Source organism: Chinchilla lanigera, unplaced genomic scaffold (genome assembly GCF_000276665.1).
Source record: "Chinchilla lanigera isolate Chin_1 unplaced genomic scaffold, ChiLan1.0 scaffold00009, whole genome shotgun sequence".
NCBI classification, from domain to species: domain Eukaryota; kingdom Metazoa; phylum Chordata; class Mammalia; order Rodentia; family Chinchillidae; genus Chinchilla; species Chinchilla lanigera.
This window is the reverse complement of record NW_004955410.1, coordinates 3,851,292-3,877,858: the sequence shown is the minus strand read 5'-3', so window position 1 is coordinate 3,877,858 and position 26,567 is coordinate 3,851,292. Positions and strand designations below refer to the sequence as shown.

At 42.8% G+C, this 26,567-nt stretch overlaps 1 protein-coding gene across 4 annotated transcripts in view; it reads right to left on the bottom strand.

The window, feature by feature from the left end:
• Positions 1 to 26,567, bottom strand: part of Cacna2d1 (calcium channel, voltage-dependent, alpha 2/delta subunit 1) — a 419,185-nt gene that overhangs the window by 85,724 nt on the left and 306,894 nt on the right. For all 4 annotated transcript variants that reach the window (XM_013510508.1, XM_013510509.1, XM_005377191.2 and 1 more), the window contains exons 8-10: positions 9,944 to 10,013; positions 7,240 to 7,290; positions 6,014 to 6,113 (exon numbers count right to left, since the gene is read on the bottom strand). In XM_013510508.1, coding sequence (XP_013365962.1) covers positions 6,014 to 6,113; positions 7,240 to 7,290; positions 9,944 to 10,013 — 221 coding nt within the window. The remainder of the gene's footprint in view (positions 1 to 6,013; positions 6,114 to 7,239; positions 7,291 to 9,943; positions 10,014 to 26,567) is intronic.

The following is a 26,567-nucleotide window of genomic DNA, read 5'->3' as shown; positions in this document are numbered from 1 at the left end:
AGTGCATTAGGAATTTTCTGAAATGGGGTTTTAATAAGTAAGATTAAAGTTAGATGCACTCTACCTAATATAGCTATAGAATCCATTTGCTTTTTAATTTCTTTTGAACTTTGACCCAATTAAATGATCAACAAATATGATCATTTAATTTAGCCTAATTTAATAAATGAAAAATTTTGATACATCTATAGCTCAGGCCAGGTTGTCATCTTCCTTATTTAGATCCAGAATTAAGTGAATAAATGTAATTTGAGAAAATCTTCATTGATAAACACTGAAAGTGCTTAACCAATAACTGAATGTAGTCTTTGCACAGTTTACCCAGCAAATAAGCCAATTATTTTTATACTATTAAAATGATACCTCAGTTCACAATAAAAAGATTCCCTCGGCCTCACATCACTTTGCTATTTCCAAAATTACATGTAGAACTAATTTCCAAGTAATAAAACCTTACTATGCCAGGTAATCAATGGAAAATATTTATTATGCTTGTCAACACCTTCTTATAAACTCCTCTTATGTTTGCAAAGCAATTAAACTATCCACTGGCATCTCTTTCTTAAAACTAAATAAGCTTCATTACTTTCCCCTATCACGGTGCTCCCCGAATGTGTTCCTTTCTTCTGTCCTTTCTTCAGTGTATAATTTCTATAATGTGTCTTCCAAGTGAAGATAACTCTCAGAGCACTTATCTTCACCTTAGAAAAAGGAAGAGGAAAGATTTTTGGTTCTTTCAGAGACCTAAATTCTACACTTTTTTCCTGTTTTTTTGAACACCCCACCAAACAGCAAAAGGCTACAAAATCAAAACACTCACAAATATGCATAGTGTTAAGAATTCCATGTTACCAAGATCCCGCAGAGGAACTCAGTGATAAACGTGGTACAGCCCAGTGGATGCCGGTTGAACTGCTGTGTGCCTACCCCGTCCGCAGGGAGGGATCCACCTCCTGGATTCGGGGAATCCCGGCGGGGTCCACACGGTTAACAGCAGTGCGATCAGAACTGCAGCGTGGCAGTCAGCTGGGGGCTTGCTGAATGCCGATTCTGCCTTCTCGGGTCTGGGATGGAGCCCAGGAGTCTGCTTTTCTAACACTGCCCAGCAGCACCTCCAGGCCGGGTGCACTGCTGGGCCACAGACGCCACCCGAAGAAGCAACAGCACCCAGCACAATCTTCTTGTGCACTGACACACATGAGGTATAGGTCAACATACAGCTTTCCTGGAATCTAGGTGCACAGCTATTTGAGAAGACAAGGGATGAAATTATGCTCCTAGATTTCACTTGCCACATAACCTGACTGGCAGGCCCTATATCTCTTATTTCATTTGCAGTGTGGGAAAGGAAGAGCCTGTTTTGTGAGGTGCTTTGAGTTCTGCAGAGGGAAAAAAAACTGCTTTTAAGGTCAAATTGTACAACAATTTACAAACTACCCCATGCCGAGCACTTAAAAACCTACTTGCTAACTTTAAAATTGGCCTTGTCTGGCACACATTAGGCATATTTCAGAAGGAAAGCTGAGATTGAAAGCACACAGGAAAGGGGGTGATTGAAGCCGTGCCTCACCTTGCCTCTATGTTGAGTGCAAACCCCCACCAAAGCAAGCCCACGTTGACTCCAGCTGGGGTTGAACAGTCAGGGACCGTGGGCTGCACGAGATTTTCACCCTAAGTGCAACCTAACCTATTAGCTTCTTACAGTTTCATAGACAATAAACAACAACAACAACAGAAAAAGAGCCCTCTGGGTCAGAGTCAAAGGACCGTTTATCACTCACGGGCAGAGCAGAAGCCAGAGCAAGGTTTCTGCTTGCACAGCACACCCAGCCCCGATTATGCAGCACGACAGGAGAAGGGCCAGGGGTCACCTACACGGGCAGAGATGTGACTCAGGCAGGGACTCTGCAGATGAGGAGGTCCCTGGTTTTCAGCTAAGATACCTACAGCACACCCATCCACCTCTCTGCACAGTGCATTAACTACTCTGCACTGTAAATTTCTTCCAGGAAGAGGCACCTCTATCTTTGCCTGTTGGGATATTCAAAACCCTAAGCTGACTGCTTTCAATGCTTACACCTGCAGAAATATGACAGATTCATGAGGACTTGTTTGCCAACAGCTGGTAAAAAAAAAAAAAAAAAAAACTGGAATACAAACAAAACTAATAACCGTAGTAATGGTCATAATCTATGAACACATGCTACGTGACATTTCACTTGGTGCTCCCTGCGGGTTTGGAAAGCTCTATGTGCTTCTGTCCATTGTAAAGGAAAGCAGCTGGGATTTGTAAGCCTTAGGCAACTCGTAGGCGGTCACATAACTAGTAGTGTCAAAGGCTGCACCTTGTTACTGCAAAATTCTGTGCTGAACAGGCAGGTACGTGTGTGAGGAGGGAACACGCCATTCATCCAGAGAGAGCCTGGCCAATAACGCGGCGGAGGAGGAAAGTGCGGAGGGTCCGCACAGGCCCGCACGGGTTGGTTCCCTTGTGCACGTACTATGGGAAGCGAAGACCTTCAGGACGCTTAGGACATCATATTTGAGGTTACGTTTCGTTATTTGGATGTGTCAGCACAGACTTGCTTCCCACAGAGGGCTGTACCCCAATCGACAGCCTGTATTTCAGGGGGCGGGCTGCTCCACAGTGCACCAATTCCAGGGACTCACGCACTGCGCAACCGGGGTTCTCTCACTGAGAAACCTTCCCAGGCCTTTTAATTTTGGGATGGGCCTTGCTAAATCGCCCAGGTTGCGTTTGAAGTCCTGATGCTATTGTGTCAGGTGTGTGAGTAGCTGGGACCCCAGTCCTGTGCCACCACGCCCAGCGAGTTCAGTCTTTTTGTACAAATTATGTGTTGGAGAAAGCGTCTCCCTGGCGTAGGGCTCCCCTCTCCCCCGCCACCCTCTGGCCTGGCTGTGGTTCATTCCTCCTTGTCACGCACCTGCATCTATAAAGTGTTACTTAATGGAGTCCTCAGGTGACTACAGTCTGGGCCAATGATAAAAAGTGTCCTTGGAGTATCTGCCCTACAAGCAACTACAAAGATGTGCACAATTATATTCTGATTTTTTTTTTCTGGTGAGAAATCAAAGACAACAATTTATAATGACCACACGCTAGACAAGCCCACCAGAAGAAAACAGACTCTAATGTTCCTAACACTATCATACTCTAGTGTCCAATCGGGTCAGGAGGAGTGTGGCTGCACTGGGACACGAGAAGCCCTTCTTCCACCTTTCATGCTTCGCCCACTGTCAGCGGACACGTCCCTCACAGCCTCCAGGGCTTGCAGCATTTTACTCCTGAAAAGTCAAACCCCTTTCTGGGCTCAGAAACACACACACATAAATACAATGTGACATTACAGATACATTTTGAGGCTTTCCACTCTGAGGATCTCATGCTATTAAATTTGTTTTTTAATAAGAATGGCTAGTTAAAAACAACAAATATAAGTTGCCTTTTCTCTTTAAAAATGCTGCATCAGTATTCTCTTTATTTTTTTTTTGTTTGTTTGTTTTTCTCCGGTACCGGGAACCGAACTCACGACCTTGCGCTTGCCAGGCAGGCGCTTTTGCCGCTGAGCTAAATCCCCAGCCCCAAGTATTCTCTTTAAATATATCAATTTCAGGTAGTTTATACTCTAAAGAAAGCATGGTAGGTAATAAAGATGTAATGTTTCTTATAAATTGTGAATAGAGTTGACACACGCTACTACAAAAATGTAAAGGAGAATGATGTTTGATACAAGTAAAAGATGCATGGTAAAGAATGTGAATATAATGATTTGGCAAAAACAAAGAGAAATACTTCTGTAAAGTATACATTTATTATTACCTTTTAAAGGAGGATATTATTTGTGCTTTGGTAAAGGAACTCTTTAAAGAAATTTGCTGTGTTTGGCTTGAGACAACATGTGTGAATTGGGTCATTCTTACACTTACAGATAAGGGCCTACACACTGTATAAGGGACACAGTTTTTACTTATGTTTAGTATTTGTTCACATTCTTTACCCTGCATCTTTTACTGGGCTGGGGGAGGATAAATGAGCAAGCTGTGGTATATACAGGTACTAACCCACTAAGACAGTTAGAATTGCAATATATGTAGAATTCCAAACATACACTACAGATAAAATGAAATGAAAGAAGAAAATAAATTCTGATTTGGTTTTATCTGGAAGCCCACCATCCTGGTGAACCACGTTTCTCTGTTTGACTTTTAAGCACTGCCACTGGCCCGCAACGCTAAGAATCACTGATTAGACACAGTGGACTGGCCAGCTCCGCAGGGCTGGCGTCCACAGCTTCTGCTTCCCTCTTCCTCTGTGGCCACAGTCCGCCCTTCCCACCCGCGTGGAAGGCGGCTGCCGCACATCTGGGCAAGATGGTTTTGAAGTGAGCGTTTGCTGTGGCTTCCAGAATTCATCGGCAGGATGAAGTTCCCTAAATCTAACTTGGATCCTGTGTCTGGCTTCCGCTTCCCCTGCCTCACTCCCTGCAGTGACTGAGCGGTGTCTCCCATGTTCACCTCCCAGGTAAACCACGCACTCTGATCCACAATCCAGGTTTGGTCTGGAGGAAGCCAGAAGAAGACATGAAGACAGGCTGCTTTTGTATAAATTTAATGAGACATGCCAAATTTGCCATAACTTGTGTGTAAGCTTTTCTCTTTGCTAACCAAGGACAATATTTTGGTAGCAATCATCCCAATGCCTTTATAATTTACAGGTTCATATACAAGTGAGGCTAAATTGCATTCTTCTGAAATAAGTGGCAAGGTACACATGGGATCAGACTGTGAAATCAAACTAAGATAAATCAGAGATCTTACACAGCATCAAACTTTACTAAGTAATGCCAAGGATAACAACGAACTAAGGGGTTCCTAAGGTTTACAGGAAGCAGACAGCATTCTGGCGTGGAAGATGGGCAGCTCCCCAGCTGTGTTCTTCCTGTGTTGGTCACATCCCTCTGGCCCCATGAAATGAATTCACATGAGTTTCACACGGTTTCTAATGAGTTTCTTTAGGCTATAAAATATCTCCAGTTTATTCTGCCAGAGAATCATATCACCTGTGAGGAATTTTCTAGTCTCCTATATCATAGACAATGGGTTCTCTTTACTATAGTTAGCCTTATCCTGAAATAGCCCTCTGAACATACTTTAGAGAAACCCTTAGCAAAACATCCTTAACTCGCTACCTGGAGCTTCAGCACACAAGTGATTACATCAGGTCCCTGCCTCCCCTTTGCCCTCCTCTCCAGGCAAAGGAGAAAAACCTATCCCAGACCACATTTAACTCCTTCCTTCCAAGTGATTTCAGAGACAGACATTCTCTAACGTTCAAAACAAAGTACCCTCACCACCATTTCCTTCTTCTCCACCACACCTCATGAAGATAACCACTTCTGCGTGCCGTGACACCCACCGGAAAATGGCCAAGAAACACTTTGCCTAAGTGCAGTGACATGAAATGAGATGTGGTGACATCCACTTGTGTTTTCATTTGGTTCAGAGTTTAGTATTTCCTAGGTAGGAGTAAGAAACATAAAACGGTTCTGAGCTCATTCAATTGCCTATTGGTTCTTGTGTTACTGAAAAAAAAGGCTCTTGAAAAAAATAACGCATGATGGCTCTTTATCCAGGGTGGAAGTGAGCTTTACAGTGAGTAGAAAATTGCCTTCAAAATCTGGCAAGACGAGCTCCTTTGGAGCCCCAAAGGTATCCACAAGGGTAAGGGCTCACTTTACTATTTGGGCTCCTCGAGGGAAGGAGAATACGAATGCTTTTCACTTGTGTTCTTTATTTCCATTACTCTCTGCAAGGGTAACCACTCTGGAACTGAAGACAGATGTTGGCATGGAAGGGTGGGAAGAGCAGCTAAGAGAGGACGGCTCAGCAAGGCAGCCCTACGGGAGCATCCACGATCCCTCTGAACACAATAAACACATGAAGTATCTAAAGTCAGGGGCAATTCAGGAAAGCGCAATTGTCTCATACTCACTGAAGCCACGTTTACAAAGTCATCATCTGAGAGAGTTTCTAGCATTTCAGAGACAGACGTTCGGATCAGCTTAAGCGTCAGGCCGCTGACACTGCCACTCCTGTGAAGAGAGAAATTCTGCACATTACTCACCATTATTTAGTCAACCACACCTGAAGCAAGCTAACATATGTACTGATTCTGGACTACCTATGTCATACTCAGTTAACAAAGTTATCCTAAGTAATCAACAGAAAAAGTCAATAGAAAAACTCAGATCTTTTGGCATAGTGGAAAATCATAAGAAATTTTGCTTTCTTTCCTACCAATATCAGGATGTATTTCTTAATGAAATATTAACATTATATGGTAAGTGGCAATTTTTAAAAATTTACGGATGGATACTCGTGGCATAGTCACTCATCCAGGAAGATACCAGCTCTGGAGGCCGGGTTAGAAGTGAGCAGAGGGGGAAGCAGAGTCCTTGTTCCGAGGAGCCTTCTGCTGACTGGATTACGCCAGCAGTCATAAAGCCACACAGCAACCGTGGTGATAGATTTGGGGCCACAGCTTCCCTTCCCCACCAGACAGCAGTTCACCTCCAGGATTTCGTGTTCGGTTTTCTCGCCTGAGGTGGCTGTGCCCTCTGTGAGCCCTCCCCACAGGGCTCATCTCCAGGCAAGGAGCGCCATTCCCACCCCACGTGCATCTGAACTTGAACCAAGGGCCAAGGTAAAAATTCCACAGATTGTTGCTCTTGTACATGAACACGTCCTCCAAAAAAGTCCAGATACAAATATTTCATATACTTAGTATTTATTTTGTGGACAGACCCCTAAAAGCGATTGAATTGTTAATTACTGAGTGCCAATTAAGTGTGTTTTTTGTTTTGTTTTGTTTTGCTTTTTGTTGTATCAGGAACTGCTTGGTTTTAGCAACTCTGTACTTTAATACTGTCCTCAACATAAAGCAAACATTGGAAGCCAATAAATAATTCTTCAACATGCTCTGGTTTCAGAACAATGCCGTCATTTTCCACTGTGGTTCAGATATAAACGTGAGTCTCCTCATTTCAATAAAATAGTTTCTGCTGATGTTGTTGCTGTCTTAATATGGTGTCTCTGTCTGGAATAAAAATATCGTAACTATTGATTTTTTTAACCGATCATATGCTTCTTCAGCCTGACCTACGAGTGCTCCCTCAGATCCGCTCATGCTCCCACCCTACGAACGCGAACACTACTCACACGTCCACCAGAATGAGCATGTCCTTGGGAGATGCTGCTCCCTGGATATACCTGAAACAAATAACAACACGCGTATGTCCTCTCTTGCAATCCATCAAACATCAGCACGGTACCACTGGCATTCACAGACCACTGAGGTAAGTTATTGCTAAGCTCAGACCCAGTGCTATTCCGTCCCAGCAGAAAATGGTTTGATTCACATTCTGCAGTGTCAGCTTCAAAAGGCTCTATCAGACACAACACAGGAGAGCCCAAAGACGTGATATTTAAAGTATATTTCCCAGGTATGTATAACAAAAGATGGAGATTAATGTGAATATTAAGGGAAATTAACTCATCGAAGGACATTCTTTTTCCTGAGAAAAAATTGTTATACAGCTGAAATGATAGGAAATGTTGTATTATCCTGAACTTAATCATTAACCACGTATTTTATGTCATCTAATAAAAAGAGACTGTCATACTATTGAAGACAAAAAATAAAAACAAAAAATAGGTGGTTTAGGCACTTTTAAAAAGTGGTTTAGGACTGGGCATAGTAGCACATGCCTATAATCCCAGCACTTGGGAGGCTGAGGCAGGAGGATTGCTGTGAATTCAAGGCCAGGCTGAGCTACATAAGAAGTCCCTGAATAAAAAAAACAAAAATAAAGTAAATAAATAAAAGAACCTAAAAAGAGTAACATCAATTGAAAAATAAATACAATAGGCCAATAAAGTAACTAAAAATTGTGTAGCAGGCAATGGTATTACCAAGCATTTGAGCGGGGGTTCTCAAAATTTTACCATGTCCAACCAAGAACCAGCTGGCAAACCAGCTCAAAAGGTTGCTTCTCAATCTCAGCCAGAGCCCCACAAATCAGAATCACGGCAAGGCAACTCCAGGAGTTGTACACAGATGGTTCCCGGGCTGTGGGAAAAACTGAACTTCGGTGACCGGAAATGCTCAGGCTGCTGGTCACAGACCGACAGGATGCAGCGGGTCTGCTCCCCAGGGGGGCGCTGAGCTGAGCCCAACTCTCTGCTCTTGTCCAGACCTCCTGCCCATGGCTCCAAACCCAGGTCTCAGGAGCCTGCCGGGTCACTTGCCTGGTGCCTTTTAGAGGGCTGCGGCACGGGGGCCTGCCCAGCTCTCCTCATCCACAAAGTGGTGGAGTTCACACCTGACCCCGGCTTGTTTCTCCATGGAGGTCACGGGCAGCGTGGCAGGGAACGCTCTGGAATACGGCCTCATTCGCCCTAGCACTGCCTCTGTGTGTCCTGGTGTGCTGCTCTATAGGAAGAGAAAAGCACAGCACCCACCTGCTTCTCATGGTGGAATTCTAGCTTCTACGTTTCTCCCCACATGGTCAACTTCTAACCCAAAGCATGTGACCACTTGCTTTGGCTCCAATCAGCAACCTCCACAGGGACTCGCTGGAGAAACGCTGCCACAGGAGGGCTCACGCTGACAACAGCCGCTTTGCTGGTGTCACGGAAGTTGCTCCTGGGACCCTTAGGAGGGCGTTTAACAGCCTCACGTATCTGTCCTTTGAATCAACAGTGTGCTTCTAGAATCTGCCTGAACCCCAACAGAAGGTTCAGAATAACCTAAATATCCAATATTAGGGGATTTCTTTTAAAAATTACCATACAGTGTACTTCTAAATGACGCAAAGGGTCTCTGGTCATGAATATGAACACAGAGGTACTGCTAAGAAAAGGGGAAAGTGTAAAACACTGTGTTGTGCCTCAAGTGAAACATCAAGAAAGAAATGCTTATACATTCACTATTAGTAATGAAATGTGCCCAAATCAATAATCATTTCCAACTGAGCCCAAGTATGGCCTATTGGTATTTTTCAAGCTTTGTGTTAGGAGAATGAGTTGCTTACACTGTGGGGAAGTAGAAATTCTTTAGGAACAAACACATCCTAAATTGGACAAGTATAACCAAGGGCAGCTCCTACCTCGGGGTCAGCTTGCACTAGTTCACAGCAAGAGGCAAACTCTGACCTAGACTGTGTCATCCCTCTGCCAGTCTATAGCAAGCAAACCCTCAGCCCTCAAAACCCCACAGCTCCAGGAGTGAGAGCAGTGAGAGGGCACAACGCTGAGCATGGTCCATCGGAAATGAACTGGGTCCACCACTGCAACCGTATCCACCACGCCCCCACTTGAACTCCTTCTTGTCCTCCACTGTCATGGTTTGTGTATGGATGTCCCCCAAAGCCCCGTGCAGTCATGGGGCAGGCTTCTAGAGTTTGTGATTGACCCATGGTCCAATGCTGGGGTTATGGGTGTGAGTGCTACACCTGCCCTGGGGCAGTTAGTTTGCATACAGTGTAAGGGAGGGAAGAGGCTGCCTGCTGCTCTCCCCTTGTGCTCTTGTTGCTTTTGCTGTCTTCTGCTGCCATGAACTGTAGCCCTCTGCCATGTGCCACTCTGCCTTGGAGCCAGCCGAGTATGGCCTGAAACCTCCACAAACTATGAGCTAAATAAACTTTTCCTTCCTTGATTCTGGGTGTTAAGTATTTTGTCTCAGCACCAAGAAAAAAGTAACCAAGACATTTACCTTAGTTATATTTATTTTTAAAAGCATGAGCATTCTATATAATTAGATAATACTCATCCGAATAATGGGAAGATTCCTGCTACTATTTTAAAAAGTTATGACCTCCTTTGGTCTATCACATTTTTTTTATAGGCAGCTAAAAATCCTTACCATGGTCTCCGGCGTACGTCATAAAGGTCAATCTTGTTTGGAGTTCGACTATTATCCACCCATGGAGAAGCTACAGAAAAGCACAGAAATCAAATAGAAACATTAGAGATGCCCTACAAAAGTATTATACAACTGGAGAAAGCACAGAATGCCTCACGACAAAGCTCCATTTATTTCCCCCGGGGCTCAAAGGGGAGGCCCAGCTTTTCTCCCCTCACTGTTGTCTTTTCCAGAGTGGACAGGAACACAGCGCTATGAGACAAAAGCAGCCCCCCTCAGGCCGTTCCTGTGTGAGATCGCTTCGCATGCAGGAGGCTCTGGCTGCTGTCTGACCAGGTGACGCTGGCGTATGGCAGTCACCCCCCAGAAAATATGTGCGGCGCTACTGGAAATTTTGCCTTCCATGGAATGATTCCTATACTTTCATTCACTGTAATTCTGTCTCTATCTATATAAGATGATTTTTATAACCTTGTTGGCATAAAATAGTGTGATCTGTTAACTTTCACATTCATATATTTGATAATGGCAAAGCCATGTGGAAAGTGTAATTAAGAGGTTGAACTCTAACTAAAATAACTACATCAAAACTGTTTTCTTTAAATTTATTTGAAGGATGTTAGCTAAGCTAAATACAGTCAATGAGCTGGTTTCATTTTATAGCCTTTAGATTTTAATGATAATCAGAAGAAACTTCTCAGTCTAGTTGTACTGATTTTTAAAAGAAATTAATTTATACTTATTCTAATTTAATTTCCACTTATTTAACTAAAATGCTTCATAAAGCTATACGTGCGCACAACCTTAGAACTCATTGAGAAAAATAAATACTAATGAATTAGATGATGACTTCATGTTGGAGAAGTCTCTCTTCTTGAACTGTTTAGACATGACTCGTAGGAATACTGTTAATTCACAAGGCTTATGCAACACTATTTTTCCCTTTTCTTTATTGAGAAACTATGGAAATTATGGAGAATTTTACAGAGAGTCAGATTTATTAGCCAACTAAGATAATCTGGCCAATTAGAATATGTCAGAAAATATATACAAATCCCTCCTTGGCTGTGAAATTTCCTTCCTATTAGTGGTAATGTAGTAAGATGATTTATTCATTGTAAATGACAAATCACATTTACATGAAACAGCACATTTAAAGATAGCACTCCCCCAAGATGTAATTACTGACACAGACGATGTAACTGATGCAGTAAATTTATTTTATTTTAAGTCTTTCAATTTGCATTTGCAGAAACTAAGTGCCAGTAATATAGAATACTTCTCCCTTTGTGACCCTGGGATTATGCAATACACAAGATGGCAGTCTTGTCCGCTCACTTTCCAATACTTCTCGGTAATACCTGACCCCAACTTACTGCCTTAGTGGTTACTAGGAATTTAAAGAGCATGTGTCTCAATTCCAGTGCCAGCGAGGCTGGGTATCCTTTATTCCTCTCAACTTCCAATGTACCCTTTGGTTTGCTCCATGGGAATAGATCAGGGCCTTTGATATGGGCTGGCATGACACCTTCCAGCTCTGCACAGACGGACGGACCCTGAGGGAGAAGAGACTGTCCCAGCTGTGCTTGGTGCTCATAGGCTCGGGCACACTTGCGGCCTTCCTGGCACCTGTGTCCTGCTGTGTGGTAGGGCCCCAGGCTCCCTGTGCTCCAGCAGCCTGGGCAGCTCCCCGGGCCCCCAGGTCAGCAGTAAATCCCAGGCGTGCCTGTGGCAGAGCTTCCAGGGACACCTGGGCCCCAGATGCAGATTCACAGGAGACACCGCCAGCCTGGTGGCACAGCGATCTCTCTGCTTGGTGGGCCACCACCACATTCTCTCCAAGAAGGAATTTGGGTCTCTGGTCAAGGTGCAGGAGGATGAAGGACACCTTCGGGGCCCTCTTAGCCTGAGGGGTCGTTATTATATGCAGGGTTAGATAAGATACCAACCTGCTGGTCATGAGGTCTGTAGCGTTCTCTGTAATTCTACTCAGTCCCTCAGTATCCCTGTCACTAGGATACTCAATCATTCTTCATTTAAAAATAAACTTTTGCCAGATGTGGTGGCACACACCTGTAATCCCAGCACTTGGGAGGCTGAGGCAGGAGGATCATTGTGATTTCAAGGCCAGCCGGGGCTACAAAGTGAGCTCAAGGCGAGCCTGAACTGCATAGCGAGACCCTGTCTCAAAAAGACAAAAAATAAAAAATAAAAATAAACTTTCCCTGCTTTAAAATACTGTGTTTCCTCTTCCCAGGCTGGACTGAGACTAATACCTATTACAGTGGGAATGAGAGAGGTTAAGACACCGCCAATCTAGGGGCTGCAGCCAGGAGTGGAGAAGTAGCCAGCAACGCACTTGATGGGTGACTTAATGAGAGTGGAACCTGGAAGTTATTGTTCCTACAGCGCGTTCACCTAGTACTTCTGTTCTCACTGCTCCAACTACTAAGTGAAAGCAACTGGCCGGAATTACTGCACTCCGTAAAATGGATATTTTTCTTTGAAGACGAAAGGCTTAAAAGTATAATTTATATTATGAGCCACATCATTAAAATTTAATATAATGTACAATCTTAGGTGGTTTATATTTAAAAATATTAATACTCTTTTATGAGGTTTCTGAGGTATTTGCTTTTAAGTAATAGCCCATGATTAGACTAAATTAAGGTATTTCTATTGTGGTAAAATATAATTTCTATTGTGATGTTACTAATTAACATTTAAAATCCCACTGTGATATTTAAGTGGTATGTTATTTAGGTAAGCTCAGAATTATGGCAGGTCAAATAGTAAAACAGGTAATACGCACACAAAGCAATTCCCTGAAATAATCAGCTTCATACTCATGCACAGTGAAACTACAGCCACGAAACAAAATCACAGCCCCGCGAATCCCCTAGCAAAGCAAAGTGTTGTTCATTTCCGATGTCCTGGCTTTCCAGGAAGACTTGGGGGTGCTGGGAGAGGACCAGAAACAGTCCACACTGCAGACATCTCACGTCTGAATCCTATCATTAAAGGTGATCTTGATAAATTGAGGATGCTTTTCCCGAGCAAAAATAAGCTGGAGATGTATCAGTTATTAAATCTTCTGGGCTACTGCTCCGGCTCACACAGCACCAAAGGTGTGCTAGGGCAGCGAGCCAACCACCGCTCACTCACGTGCTCACCTGACCGACCACTACCTCAGAGAACCTGAGAAAATACAGATTTTAGTGCCGTTTTATAGGTCAGCAGTCCAAAATTAACAGGCAAGTGTCTCACTTTCGGTCTTAGGAAGCAGTGAAGCAAACACTGACATACTGAGCAACACTCCCCTCCTAGACTCCTTTACAGGGTGATACCGATTATATTGTTCATTGATAAATTTCTACACATTTCCTTTTTAAAATTACATTCATTGTACAATTTAGACATGCATTCGTGATCACATTCATCACAGGGAATTTGTACCTCTTTTTTTTCCCATTCCTCTTCCCTATTTTCAAGTCCTCTTCCCCTCCTGTTTTAGAAAGCTTTGTTTCCATTTTATTCTTTTTTTCTCATTTTTTTCCTTTCCCATCCATCTTCCCTATTCAGCATTCCTACTTCACAATATCCATTACACATTTTGGTTCTTATTTACACTTTCAGTTTCTCACACCAGAGAGACAGTGTGATATTGACACATATGTGTCCAATTTATTTCACTTAGTATGGTTTCAGGGTCCTTCCATTTAGTATAAATGTCTCAAGTTTATCCTTCTTTATGGCTGAGTAGTACTTCATTGTATAAAAAATCTTTTTTATCCATTCATTAATGGATGGGCATTTGGGTTGTTTCTAAAATTTACTATTAGAGACTGTGCTACTATAAACATGGGTGTGAATATATCACTGTGGTCTAATGCTTTTAATTCTTTTGGGAGGATACCAAGAAAGGGAATGGCTGGGTCAAATGGAATCTCTAACTCTAGTTTTTTGAGAAATCTCCACACTGATTTCCACAGTGGTTGCACCAGTCTACACTCCCACCAGCAGTGCAGAAGGGTTTCTTTTCCCTCAAAGGTCTGGTAGCATTTGTTATTGGTTGATTTCTTGACAACAGCCACTCTCTCTGCAGGGAGATGGAATCTCAGTGCTATTTTCACTTGCATCACTCAAATGACCAGTGATGTTGAATATTTTTTCATGTATTTATTTGCCATTTGTACTTCTTCTGAGAAGTGTGTATTGATCCTAGATGCCCTTTTTGGATTGGGTCTTTAAATCTGGGGTGGGGGGGGTCTGAATTTTTGCAATTCTTTATATGTTCTAGATAGAAGTCCTTTGTCTGAAGAACAACTGGCTAAAAAGTTTTCCCACACTGTGGGTTGTCTCTTCACTCTGTTGGTGATTTCTTCTGCTGTACCGAAGCTTTTTAATAAGATCAGGTCCTCGTTGTTTCTTTGTAGTATCGTGCATATATTTCTAATTTTGAAAGACATCACATTTTTATCTCATTTAAATAAAAAAGGTACATTTAATATGCTGAAAAATGCACATTCAATGTGAGTTTTGGTCCCTTTGCCTTGCTCTCATTGGAGGACGATTATTTTAGTTTTGTGCCAGTTGTCTCCGAGAGAACATTAGTCACGCTCTGAATTGCAAGGCAAGCCAAAAATCTGGACTGGTTCTAAGCAAAAATTAACTCACTGAATATGTATTCCACAGCTTAAGTAACTTCTAGGAATGTGAGAGCTGCTACCGAACTTTACCATCCTAGAAAGACTCTCCCCATCTGGACCCTCATCTAGGTTGGGGAATAGGAGTCTCCTTAAATGAGTGCAAATTATGTACCCATCCTGAGGAGCCAGCGAGTCTGGGAAAGACAGCGGCTGACTTCTTCAGATCTTGAGTGTCTTGGAAATGCTCAAAATGTACAAAGATGATTCTGTTATCTGAGGTGATGCAAAATCCTTTAGAGGATGATCTCAAACACTCCATGCCTTAGGACAGGAGAGTTACTTCTCCCTCATCTAAGGGGATCTAACAGGCCACAGCTGCATGTGGAGAGTCTCTCTGCTCCCAGCGGGCATGCAGAGATCTAGAGCCAGAGAGCATCTGTTCTCTCCCAAGCAAGGCTTCCGCGGCTGCCCAAGGCATTGGGCATCGGCCGCTAAAGGAGGGAGGCTCTGCATGAAAGCCCCACCCCATCATGACAATCTCGGGCTTGAAGCAACACACACTGCACTCGGGTTCTACTGGTGACAACCACCCCGTGGTCTTAGCCACACACAGAGGTCTGAGAAGCCGTTCCTGGCCCGGCAGTCATGTGAGGACAAGACACTGTGGGCAGCTAGCAACCTCCGCTGCAGTGCAGATGGACACTTCTAAAATCGGTACTGTCCAGTGCTTATTATCACACCCAGTGGTCGGCACCCAGCACTGTCTTCAAGCAAGCCGCCCCTCAGATGAAAAAGATGGGGCTGGCTTAAATTCAGGATCTAGTGACTAAATTTAAAATGTCACATTTAAGAATTATTTCTAGACTGAACTATAGTTGTGGGACTGCACACATAAGAAACTCCCTGGAAGGAAATATCTAGAAGCCAACTGGCATCATTCCTGATGTAGACTAAAGAGACCAAGCCCGGTCTGCAGAAGCACTGCAACTCCCCCAGAAGTCTGCAGGCCACGGAAGCCATGCAGCCCAAGCTCGTGTCTTCAACACGTCACAGACTATTCTGGACAGCTGGGCGACTCCCAACAGCACTGCCAGCAGCAGTCCTTGTGCTCACCGAGCAGCTGCCCTCCTGCGGGTGTGAGGTCTGCATTTCCTCCCTGCTGGGGTGGACTGGTGCGGTGCATCAGTGAGCAGCCCGCATCCCTCACTCGGTTTTCCCAAGGGGAGATGTGCTGTACCAGAGAAACCACTTTCATTACACATGTGGACAGCAACTGGGACAAACAGGGAAGAGAAAATCACTTAGTCTGCTTAGGAAAAGCCCTACTACATGATGCATGTAACACAGCCACTTGGATGGTGAACTGCATGTTCCAATATGTGGGCACCTTGGACCAATTATGGGGAGAGCATGAACTGTTTTACACATGGCGGGAAGATGTGCTAAGCTACAAGAAGTGGCAGAACAGCAGCAGGAGGGAGGGCTTCAACATGTCTGTCTTTCTGCCTTCTCACAACACTACTTCCCAGGAGTGAGCTCCGGCCCTGTAGGAACAGACTTCTCAGCATCTCTAGCACGATGGGCTGTTGATGAAATCCAAGCAGATAGCACGTGAGCAGAAGGGACATTTGTACAACTCCTTGGTCCCACCATTTCCCTTCCACTAATGGACACTGCCCTCTTCTTCTGTGCCTAAGTCTGGAAGTGCTTGTGTTGAATGAGCTTCGGTCCTACAGATGAGCTCAATTTTCGAGGGAGTGATGGATGGATGGAACCCCAGTTGCTGGACAACTCTAGCAGCCAGTTTCCCAGCCAGCACGTTTCCTATAAGACAGGAACCCTCCCGAGAGTACTGTTTATGTCTCTGCTGTGCAACTGGATGACGATGTTGAGACAGGTCAATATTTTTCCCAGTCATATAAACTTGCATCAAGATTTGCAGTAGGACAATGCCTAGGAGACAAAATACTCATAGTACATTTTAAATATGCTTAAATTTTTTCTATCCTCCCTCTATATGCAAACAAACTGGATGAGAACTGAAACAAATTCAGTGGTTAGCTTCAGTGTTGACCTTATGCAGACATTTGATTCTGGTCTTCTCCAACTTAGTTTGTGACCAGAATGGTGGAAAGAGTTAAGTTCATGAACCGAGGTACCACTGTATAATACGTATATCTCTAGAATCTTTTTTTTTTTTTTTTCTGGTACCGGGAATCGAATTCATGACCTTGCACTTGCCAGGCAGGTGCTGTGCCACTGACCTAAATCCCCAGCCCTTAGAATCTTTATAGAGTTGTGACATCTTATATTTCACAAGTCACCCCTGGATTTGGAGGTTGGACATACGTTTTTGGAAGGTAACCGGTCTCAAGCCAATGACCTCTTCCAGATCAAGATTTGAATGACTGAAGTTTTATGGGTTAGATCTAAGAATGAGATTCAAAGCAGAAGATAAATCTATAAGACAGTCATTCCAAGTGGGTCCATGATTATTTGAGTGCATTCTCTAATCTTTTTGGTAAAACTGACTTCTCTGCGTGGAGATAGCCTGGTATAGAACATTAAAATAGGGAGAATGAATTCTGGAGCCAGAAAACCCAGGTATTTTTACTGCATGCAGGCTTCTGGATAAGATATGTAACCTTTTCAGTAAAATGAGATTCACAGCCCCACTTCAGAGGGTGGCCAAGGTGATTCCATGAGTTATGGACATAAACGTCACCTGGCACAGAGGAACCGCTCTACCTATGGATATTTGAAAAAGTCACACTGAATCACTGGAATTATTTATTGCAGATTTTTAAAACTGTATTTTTAAAGATATACTTAATTTTTAACCACTTAACAGTGTGTTCTACCAGTCTACACTCCCACCAACAGTGGAAAATGCTCCTTTTTCTCCACAGCCTTGCCAGCATTTGTGGTTGGTTGATTTCTTGATGATAGCCATTTTTTCTGGGGTGAGATGGAATCTCAGTGTTTTCTAAATTTTCATTTCTTGAATGACAAAGAACCACTATGGAAATCAGTGTGGAGATTCCTCAAAAACCTGGGATTCGAGGTCCCATTCAACTCAGCTATTCCTCTTCTGGGTATTTTTCCAGAAGAATTGAAAACATCACACCACAGCAATATGGTGTGCACCATACACACGTGCACCCGTGGATATGGATAAAAAAGATGTGCTATTTTTATACAATGGAGTATTACTCGGGTATAAAGAAAGATAAACTCAAGGCTTTTATAGGTAAAATCATGGACCCACTTGGAATGACTGTCTTGTAGATTTATCTTCTGCTTTGAATCTCATTCTTAGATCTAACCCGTAAAACTTCAGTCATTCATATACACACGTGCACCCGTGTGTATAGCAGCAAAATCTGTCATAGCTAAATCTTGGAAACAACCTAAATGCCCCTCAACTGAGGAATGGATAAAAAAGATGTGCTATTTTTATACAATGGAGTATTACTCAGGTATAAAGAAAGATAAACTCAAGGCTTTTATAGGTAAATGGATGTAACGAGAAATCATATACATAAGTGATATAAATTGGATCCGCATGTGTAAACATCATATTGTCTCCCAAGTGTACGAAACTGAAAGACTAAATAAAACCCAAAAGATACAATAGATATTGGGAAAGGGAAAGAAACTGCTCAAAAGGAAAGAAGAACTGGGATGGCGGAAAGGAGACAAGAAAGAAAGAAGGACGAGTTTAAAAAAAATGTATATATATATATACCTACACAAGATAGCTAAGATAATTTTATTACTAATTTCTATGAGTTCATAGAAAGGAACAGTTAGTGCTTACATTATTTGATCAATTTTGCATGCCTGTATCTGGTAATATGAACAACTCCTTTGAAGATAACAATACACAATGTAACAACCGTTGTCAATTTCCTATCTTTTTTTTAAAATTCTGTATCATTTTTTTAAAAAAATTTATTACATTTAAAATAAAAGAATGTTCATATGACCTGGGCTTTAATGTCGTATCTCCTTCGGGTCCTACTCCACTCACATAATGTAGGCTACTGTTTACTTCTAGGAAACAAAAAACTGATTTTTATTTCAGAAACTCCGCGCAGAATACTGGTGCAGCGACGGAAGGGCATTCGTAAGTTATGTAATACAGGGACAGAAAACATTAACTGCGTCCTAACACTGTTCCACCTGCATCTTTCTCCTTTCCGTTAGGTGGCAATTGAATCCTCTGAAACTTACCCAACACTTTCCTCAGCTCTACTGCTTATGATCGTTACTTAAAATTTATCCAGCTTAATTCCACAAATACTTCCTAGCCTCCAAGTGCACCGCACCGTTAGGTGCTACAGAGTGAATGAGTAGGTAACAAACTATCCCCAGTTGCACTTATTGTGAGGTCTGAAAAGGGATATGGCAGACAGTTCCCTGAAGGAAGATACGATTTCATAGCCCTTGTTATCCAGATCAAAACTTAGTTCTCTGATGACGGAAGTAAAGGAAGCCTGCTCTTAGGGAGCCTTTGTATTTTATTTTGAATGGTGTGATTAGGTACACGCGAGCAGAGGGAGCTGTAGGAACACAGAACACAGAGGTAAGGAAAAGTAGATGTGCAGACACTAAAAAGGGAGTTAAATAACAGCATGCAGACCAAGGAGGGTGTGGAGGGGGTGATGCTGGGCTGTGAACCTCACTGTCTTGGGAGCCCTGTAAGAGACTAAGGGCACACATCTGAGTGTGGGGGCGCCTGGGGGCTTCTGGGGGCTCCTGGAGGCCCCAGGCACTAGATCCAGTGCTCCCTGTCATCTCTGGCAGTCACCCAGCTCCTTTTCCCAGCTGTGTGAGCTATGCATTCTGCTCCAGCACAGCTCTCTGCCATGCTGTTTGGGGCTTGGAGGCTGCCACCCACTGACCGAGTACCCTGAAAACATGGCCCATGTTTTTTCTCCCCCTTTAAGCGGTCAGGCATTCTGAATTCTGAATGTCAGGCATTCTGTCCAGCCCAGGGCAACCTGACCAACACATAGGGCTATATAGTGCAAAGGCTGAGCTACCATATGTAAACATTTTAGCAATTGGAGCAGACTCTTTGGTCTGAATGGCACATGAAGGGAGCAAGATAACATGAAGTGGACAAAGTCAGCTTATGTAATTTTAGCAGACAACTCATAACCTAAATGGTTATGATGGTTTGCATTTAGAAGTCCCCCAAAGCCTCATGATGGAGCTTTTGGGAGGTGGCTGGACTGTGATTGTGTGATACTCATCACGGGGCTAGTGCACCGATGAAAGCTCGCGGCTAAGTGTGACGCTGGGCGTGATGCCTGGCTGGAGGAAGTGGGCTATGAGGGGCGGGGGCTGGAAGGTCTACCTCCCTCCTCCTCCCTGGATCTCTCTGTCTCCCACCTCCATGCTATGGACCGTTTCTCCTCTGGCAGGCCCCTGTGCTGTGCTGCACACTTGGGAGCCAGCTGACTATGGACTGAACCTCTACACCCTGTGAGCCAACATAAGCTGCTCTTTCTTTTGGTTTGGTGCTAGATATTTTGTCCCAGCATTGAGTAAGTAAGAAAACTACTCCACATCACTTTTTAAAATCCCAATCATCTCTGTTTGGATTACATTTTAATATGTTTCTAAGTTTTGTTGTCTTACTCACATGTGAGCTCTAGAGAAAAATTCTCTTTCTAATTTGCAAGATTCCTCATTTCCTTCTGAAGAAGGAGTTCCACCTTGCTCTTATCACTCTTCCTTCCTTAGTTCAGACCCTGCATTGCTGTATTGAACTAATAAAATCATCTAAAATATTTTTTCCCGAGCATGGAGACTCAGTATTCAGATGATATCATTACACTGGCTGGAAAGTGACTTTGATATTGCTGCTATTACCTATACACAAGAAACAAAAACTAATACAGAAATACTCAAGGTTATGGCTAAGCATAAAGCATCACATTTTTTAAATGAAAGCCCTATTATATGGTTTGGTGGCAATTCTACAGGTGCCAGATAAAGCACATGAAGCATTTTTATGTCATATGGGTGCATATGTTTTGTATTAGCAAAGTAACAGTTAACAAGGACCAGGCGTGTGGCGAGGCGTGATAGTCAATGAGGTAAACGGTCTCACAGATGTGTCACTGCAAGGGCCGGTCTGTGATCATTCGGCGACCCAGGAGTACGCATGAGCACGTAAGTGTTCTGATGTGCTCGGAAGGTTCACTGGAAAATGACGTGAGTTATGTTCTGCCTCAGGAAAGCTAGACTGTGACAAAGAAACAGGTCCCTATTTTTATACGCAAATAAATTCAATTAGATGAAAAAAATAACATATTTCTAAACTTGCAAACAAATTATGATTTTGTAAGAATAAATTCTCTGCCTTCATAAGCCAGTAAAGCTTATATTTTAGCACCTAAAAGTGCTATATTCTTTTAAAATGTTTACATATGGTATGCTAGGGAAAGTGAGTAACATAAATTTTAGACAAACATCTTAACTATCTTCAATTAAATATACTAAACGCAAAATTAACTGCATAGTGAAGATGATTCTACGCATTTATAACATCGCATGGCACAAGGTGTATAAACTTCACAAAATAGAAAGTAAAAGGAAACAGAATGAAGTAATTTATTATTTGAAACCAATGAGGTTTTTAGCAATACTTATTCACATATTTTATGGGGTTCTTATTCTCAGTCTAATTACAAGCACCTTCCAATCTTCACATTAGCATCTGCTTTAACTGCTCTTACCTGTGAATAATTAAAATAAATCATTTAGTCAATTTAACCATGACTGGACCCACAAATGATTGTAAATTGAGTAAATAATACAACCCTCATCTGTGAAAATTAAGACAGAATCAGGAGGCGATGTTATCCAAAAGGTAAAAAGAAATGGGGCTACAGAGTCACCTCTGTTACTCAGATGATTTACAAGCTTCAAGATAGTATGACATGATTTTACGTAGGTCCAGCATGCGTCTCCCCTACACAACACAGGTGACAAAAAGTACACCGCCAAGCAAGTCACCATCTGGAACAGAAGTCACCACTCAGGGGTAAACAGCGATGTTTACACTCACCTGTTAACACTTCCAGCCTTACTGTTCTAAATTAAATTCACTCTTTTACTCAACAAATAAAAATATGTTTGATATACAGTTTCAGTCAATGGCTCCAACATTCACATATCCACTCAAGATAAACGTGACAGTCTACTTCGTTTGTTAGGTCAGTCAAGTTTTTTTGATCAAGTGTTTTTTGTTAGAAGTATCCTCACATAGCAGATACACTGGGGTTTAACCATTATTGCCAATGGAAAAAGTAATTATCACTTCAATTTAAAGTTTGCTTAAGGGCCAGGGATATAGCTCAGTGGCACAAGTGCCTGCCTGGCAAGTACAAGGTCCTGAGTTTGATTCCCAGTACCAAAAAAAACAAAAAAAAAAAGAAAGAAAGAAAGAAAAGAAAATAGAAGACAGTTGGGCTGGGGATTTAGCTCAGTGGCACAGCGCCTGCCTGGCAAGCCCAAGATCGTGAGTTCAATTCCCAGTACCGGAAAAACAAAAAAAAGTTTGCTTATACAGTGATTGACATGTGTAAAATACCTTTAGACTTCAGCCATGTGTCCATTCACAAATCCCCAAGGACAAAACCATGCAATGTATGAAACAAGCAATCCCTGGAAGCACTACTTTTAGAAATAACATGGATATTGATACACAGTTATCTCACTGTCTTAAAACTGGCTAGAAATGTATTCAATATCTCCGTAATGGCTAATGTAACAAGGCTTCTTTGGGTGACCCTTGTCATTTGCTGCATGATATGAGAAGTATTCTAAGACTGTTCTTGCAAAAACAATTACACAGTTTAAGGACAATTGGCCCCCATGAGGAAACAAGTAAATGTCACTCCATCCAGGTTCACACTGCATTTTATCCCAGTAAAATAGCAGCCTCTACAGCAACAAACAAAGGCTCCCACAGGTACATTAGCTCTCTTTTTCAGAATCTCATCATTTAAAATGAACCAGTGATACAGAGTAGAGAAAGAAAAAATGATTAACAAGACAGTAAATGGTATGCAGGGATGGATTAAATTTTTGCAATTCTTTGCTTTTTTCCTTTATAAATGCAACTAATTATCTAAAAATAGGAAGTGCTGCCTCCATTGGGATTTTAATGAGCCAATGATTCTTAATTACAGTCCCAATTACTGGAGATTACTTGTTTTAATTTCAGGAGATACTGAGGGAAATGAGTCAGTACCTATAGTTTTCTTTTACAGTGTATCAGAATTCACAGCATTGTTACTTATGGGAAGCAGTTTTAATAGCTTCAAAGCTAATTAATATAAATCAATTCAGAGTACTGCAGAATTTATAAAGAAACCGATTTACTAATAAGCACATCTTGACGATGTCATTAGACGTGGTTTCTGGCTTCCTTAAAGTTTCATTTTGTTTTTACTAGACCCGTCCTAATTAGACATATCCGTGGGTAACGGCGTGAAATTCTGGTTGCTGTACACATTCAGCAAGGATGAAATAATGTTATCAGCACCCACCGCCTCTCGCACCTTCCCACTTCTCTGCAGTGAGAACACTTAGAATACTGTCTTCTACTTACCTAAACACACACCACGTACTGTTAGTTATTCACCCGACTGTGCGGGTGAACAGCAGCGTGGCTTCCTCCTGTTGTCCACCCATCTCTCCCTGTCACCTCCCCTAGTCCTCGCTACTGTACTGGGTCTTCCTATGAGTGAGCTCGTACACTGGTTCTGATGCCAGGAGCTGTCCATGGCCTGCCGTGTGTACACTAGGCAAGTCACCCTAGTGACCCTGTGAAGCAAGACTGTGGACAGGGCAAATGCTACAGTCCTGGACCCCAGGGCACGGTGGGTGCTCACGCCTGCCTTGGAAATCATCTCACCAAGTTACGGCAAAGAAACAGAGGCAGAGGCAGGGCATGATCTGAACAAAAACTAGAATGGTGCTGAAAACAGTTGTTACAAGAACCAAGAACTTCTCCAAGTTTAATGCTGCTTTTATGATAAAATACAACATGCCTTTCTTCCAAACTGGAGAGGAGAAAGGGGAAGAAGGGAGTGGTTGGAGAAAGAGAGAGACGAAAGGGAGAAGGGAGAAGAGGAAGGGTACACAGCAATGATTTTCACAGCTCCATTCTTAGATACATCAGCCAGATTCAAAAGCGGGCAGACGGAGTCCAAGAACAGAGGCAGGGATTCAAGCTCTCGCTAAGCTCCAAATGCGCGACGTCTTATGGTCATCTCTGGAAATGTCTTCACCTCTAGAGACTGCCACGGTAGAAGCCATGTTTCCACATATTTAAAAACTGGGCAAATGACAGTCATTAAGGAGGGTAACCCTCCCTAGCTGTCTCCTGCTGCTGGGCAATACGATAAGAAATATATTCAGTGCTTCTTGCTCTCCTAACAATTCTACCTCCTCATTCCTCAGCACCGGGGGTGCGAATTCCCGAAGGCCACCACCCCATCGGACGTGGGAGGTGGGACTGGCTCTCTGCTCCCTCCCAGTCTGGGGCTGGGCCCAAGTTCTGTCTTTAACAACGAGCAAGGACATGTTTTAGATTCTGTGGCGAATCAGAAGATTTCAGTTTTTGCAAACATTTTATTTTTAATGATTCTGTAGCAAGACATTTCTTGAGAAAATAAAATAAAAATCAGTAGCTTGCACAACTAGAGAAAAGAATAGAATTCTACATTTGGGGGTGTGTTAGAATGGATTTTATTTGATTCCCACAATTCTGTGGCACAACTGGGAAGATGACTTTCCCATGTTACAAATACAGACACTGAGAGCCAGAGAGAGAGTACTAACCGATGTAGCAGAAGGAGATACAGGACGAGCCAGGCGTGGTGGTTTACACCTGTAATCCCAGTACTCTGGGAGGCTGAGGTAGGAGGATGGAAAGTTTGATCCCAGCCCTGGATAATGTAGCAAAACCACGTATCAAAATAAAAAGCAAATTTTGAAAAGGGGCTGATAAATAGCTGAATGGCAAGGCCCTGAGTTTAATCCGTGGTACTGCAAACAAAAGAAGTATAGAATAACCAGTTAAGTTCAAATTTAAACACAAAGCAGTGTTTTAGAAGAAGTATGTCCCAACCACTGCATGAGGCTTACTTATGCTGATTGGACCTTCACCGTTTACCTGAGACTTCAATCTGAATGGACATCCTTTATTTTTTCTGGCAGTCCTGAAGTGCCCAAAGCCGACAGGTCTCACGGGCCTGTCACTGCCCGGGACCATGGCTCAGGCACAGTGAAAGCCTACCGCATCTCCGCGACAGCCTCCCAGCCAACAGACTACGACCTCGACTGCGTGCTTTAGTGTCTCTCATGACGACAAAGCTGGACGTAGTTACTCCAGCTGATGCACTGTTGCGGACCTGCCTACAGTTTTTTTATTTTTAGAGCATTTCCCACCGTATTATCTCATTCAGCACAAAAACCCACAGGTGCCACGCTGAGGAGTTATCATTGTTCTGTGTTTTCCAGACTTGATAAGACGCCCTGGCAAATCAGCACGTCTACCCAAGTTCTCAGTGCTGCTAGGGAGGTGTCCGCTGGAAGCCAAACCGCACATGTGAAAACCCAGTTAAGTGGTGGCGCGTGCACTGTTTCTACTGGTTAAGATGATAAATACACGGAAAGACCACCTTCAACTTTCGGTTTGACAGGCAGGAAGCAGGGACGAGCCACTCTATATTGGCTTGCATCAAAATGGTAAAATCAGAGGGGAAATGTGATGCATTGAGAATAAAAAGTGTTCCATTTTCAAGTCTTTAAGTCTGAAAGTGTTCAATGTGTTGCAAGTATGTCTCAGTATAAACAGAAACACATTCTCCCACTTCTAATACTGCTGTCATGCTTTTGCTGGAGACTTGATTCTACTCCGTCACTACTGTCATGAAGACCAGCTCAGCAAAGGAATCACTGACACCGCATGAATGCCCCACGGCAGTTGGGGGGGTCTTTGGAAGAAGCCCCAATACATAGCAGGTAAGTGCACTGGGGCTGATGGCCCTACGGTGTGGTCCCCCAACACACCTGCTGCCCCCAGGCTAAATGCAGGTCAGGCGCTTGGGCCCAGGCTTATTTCTACAGCTCAGGCTCTGACAGGACTGTGTGGATCTGAAAATCTTCCCAAGGTGAAGGAACAAATGTCAATACCCTGACTAGGGTTAAATTACTTACAGCCATCCTCCCGTGCTTAGCGTTTAAAATACGCAGATTATAGAAGATGGTTTAGGAGTAAGTGTTACTTGTACAAATACCCTCTTTGGGATGCACCCAGGATGCAGCCCTCCTTCCCTTTGGCCGTGTCTGCAGTGGGCTCTTGGTCCCTGCACCTCCTTGCTTTCCCCGCTCTTTCTGTCCTGCAGCCCTTCTTCCTCTCCTTCCTTCATGTCAGCTACTTCTTTCTGGTGCAGGGCTCTTCATTTCTCATCATTAGACTGATTTTCCCTGACACTTTTCCTCCTTCCATCAATGGTTCACATGTGGAATTTTATAATGAGGTAATTTCTTAAGGATTCGAAAGTAACCTACTGCTCCTAGTTATTGATAAATGTATTTCATTTGCATTTTATTGGGTAGAAACACGAGGAGTTTAAATTCTATGGTTTTTAATTGTATTCAGAAATGTTAGAATTTTGAGGCTTAATATAATAGGTTTATTATATGATGCATGAATAGTGTTGCTTTTCTTTTTTATATCTTATAAATTTAATTTAAAAATTTCTTTATATGTAATATGCAACGTTAATAAAGTAACAGAAGTCTTATAAGTGTTGAAGTATAGTGAAAAGTATTTCTATAAGAGGAAAATTCTACTATTAAGATCATTACCTATGTGATAATTTTTCCTACATCAAATGACAGTATCTTATAATAAATCATTTAATACAGTATTTAGTACAAAC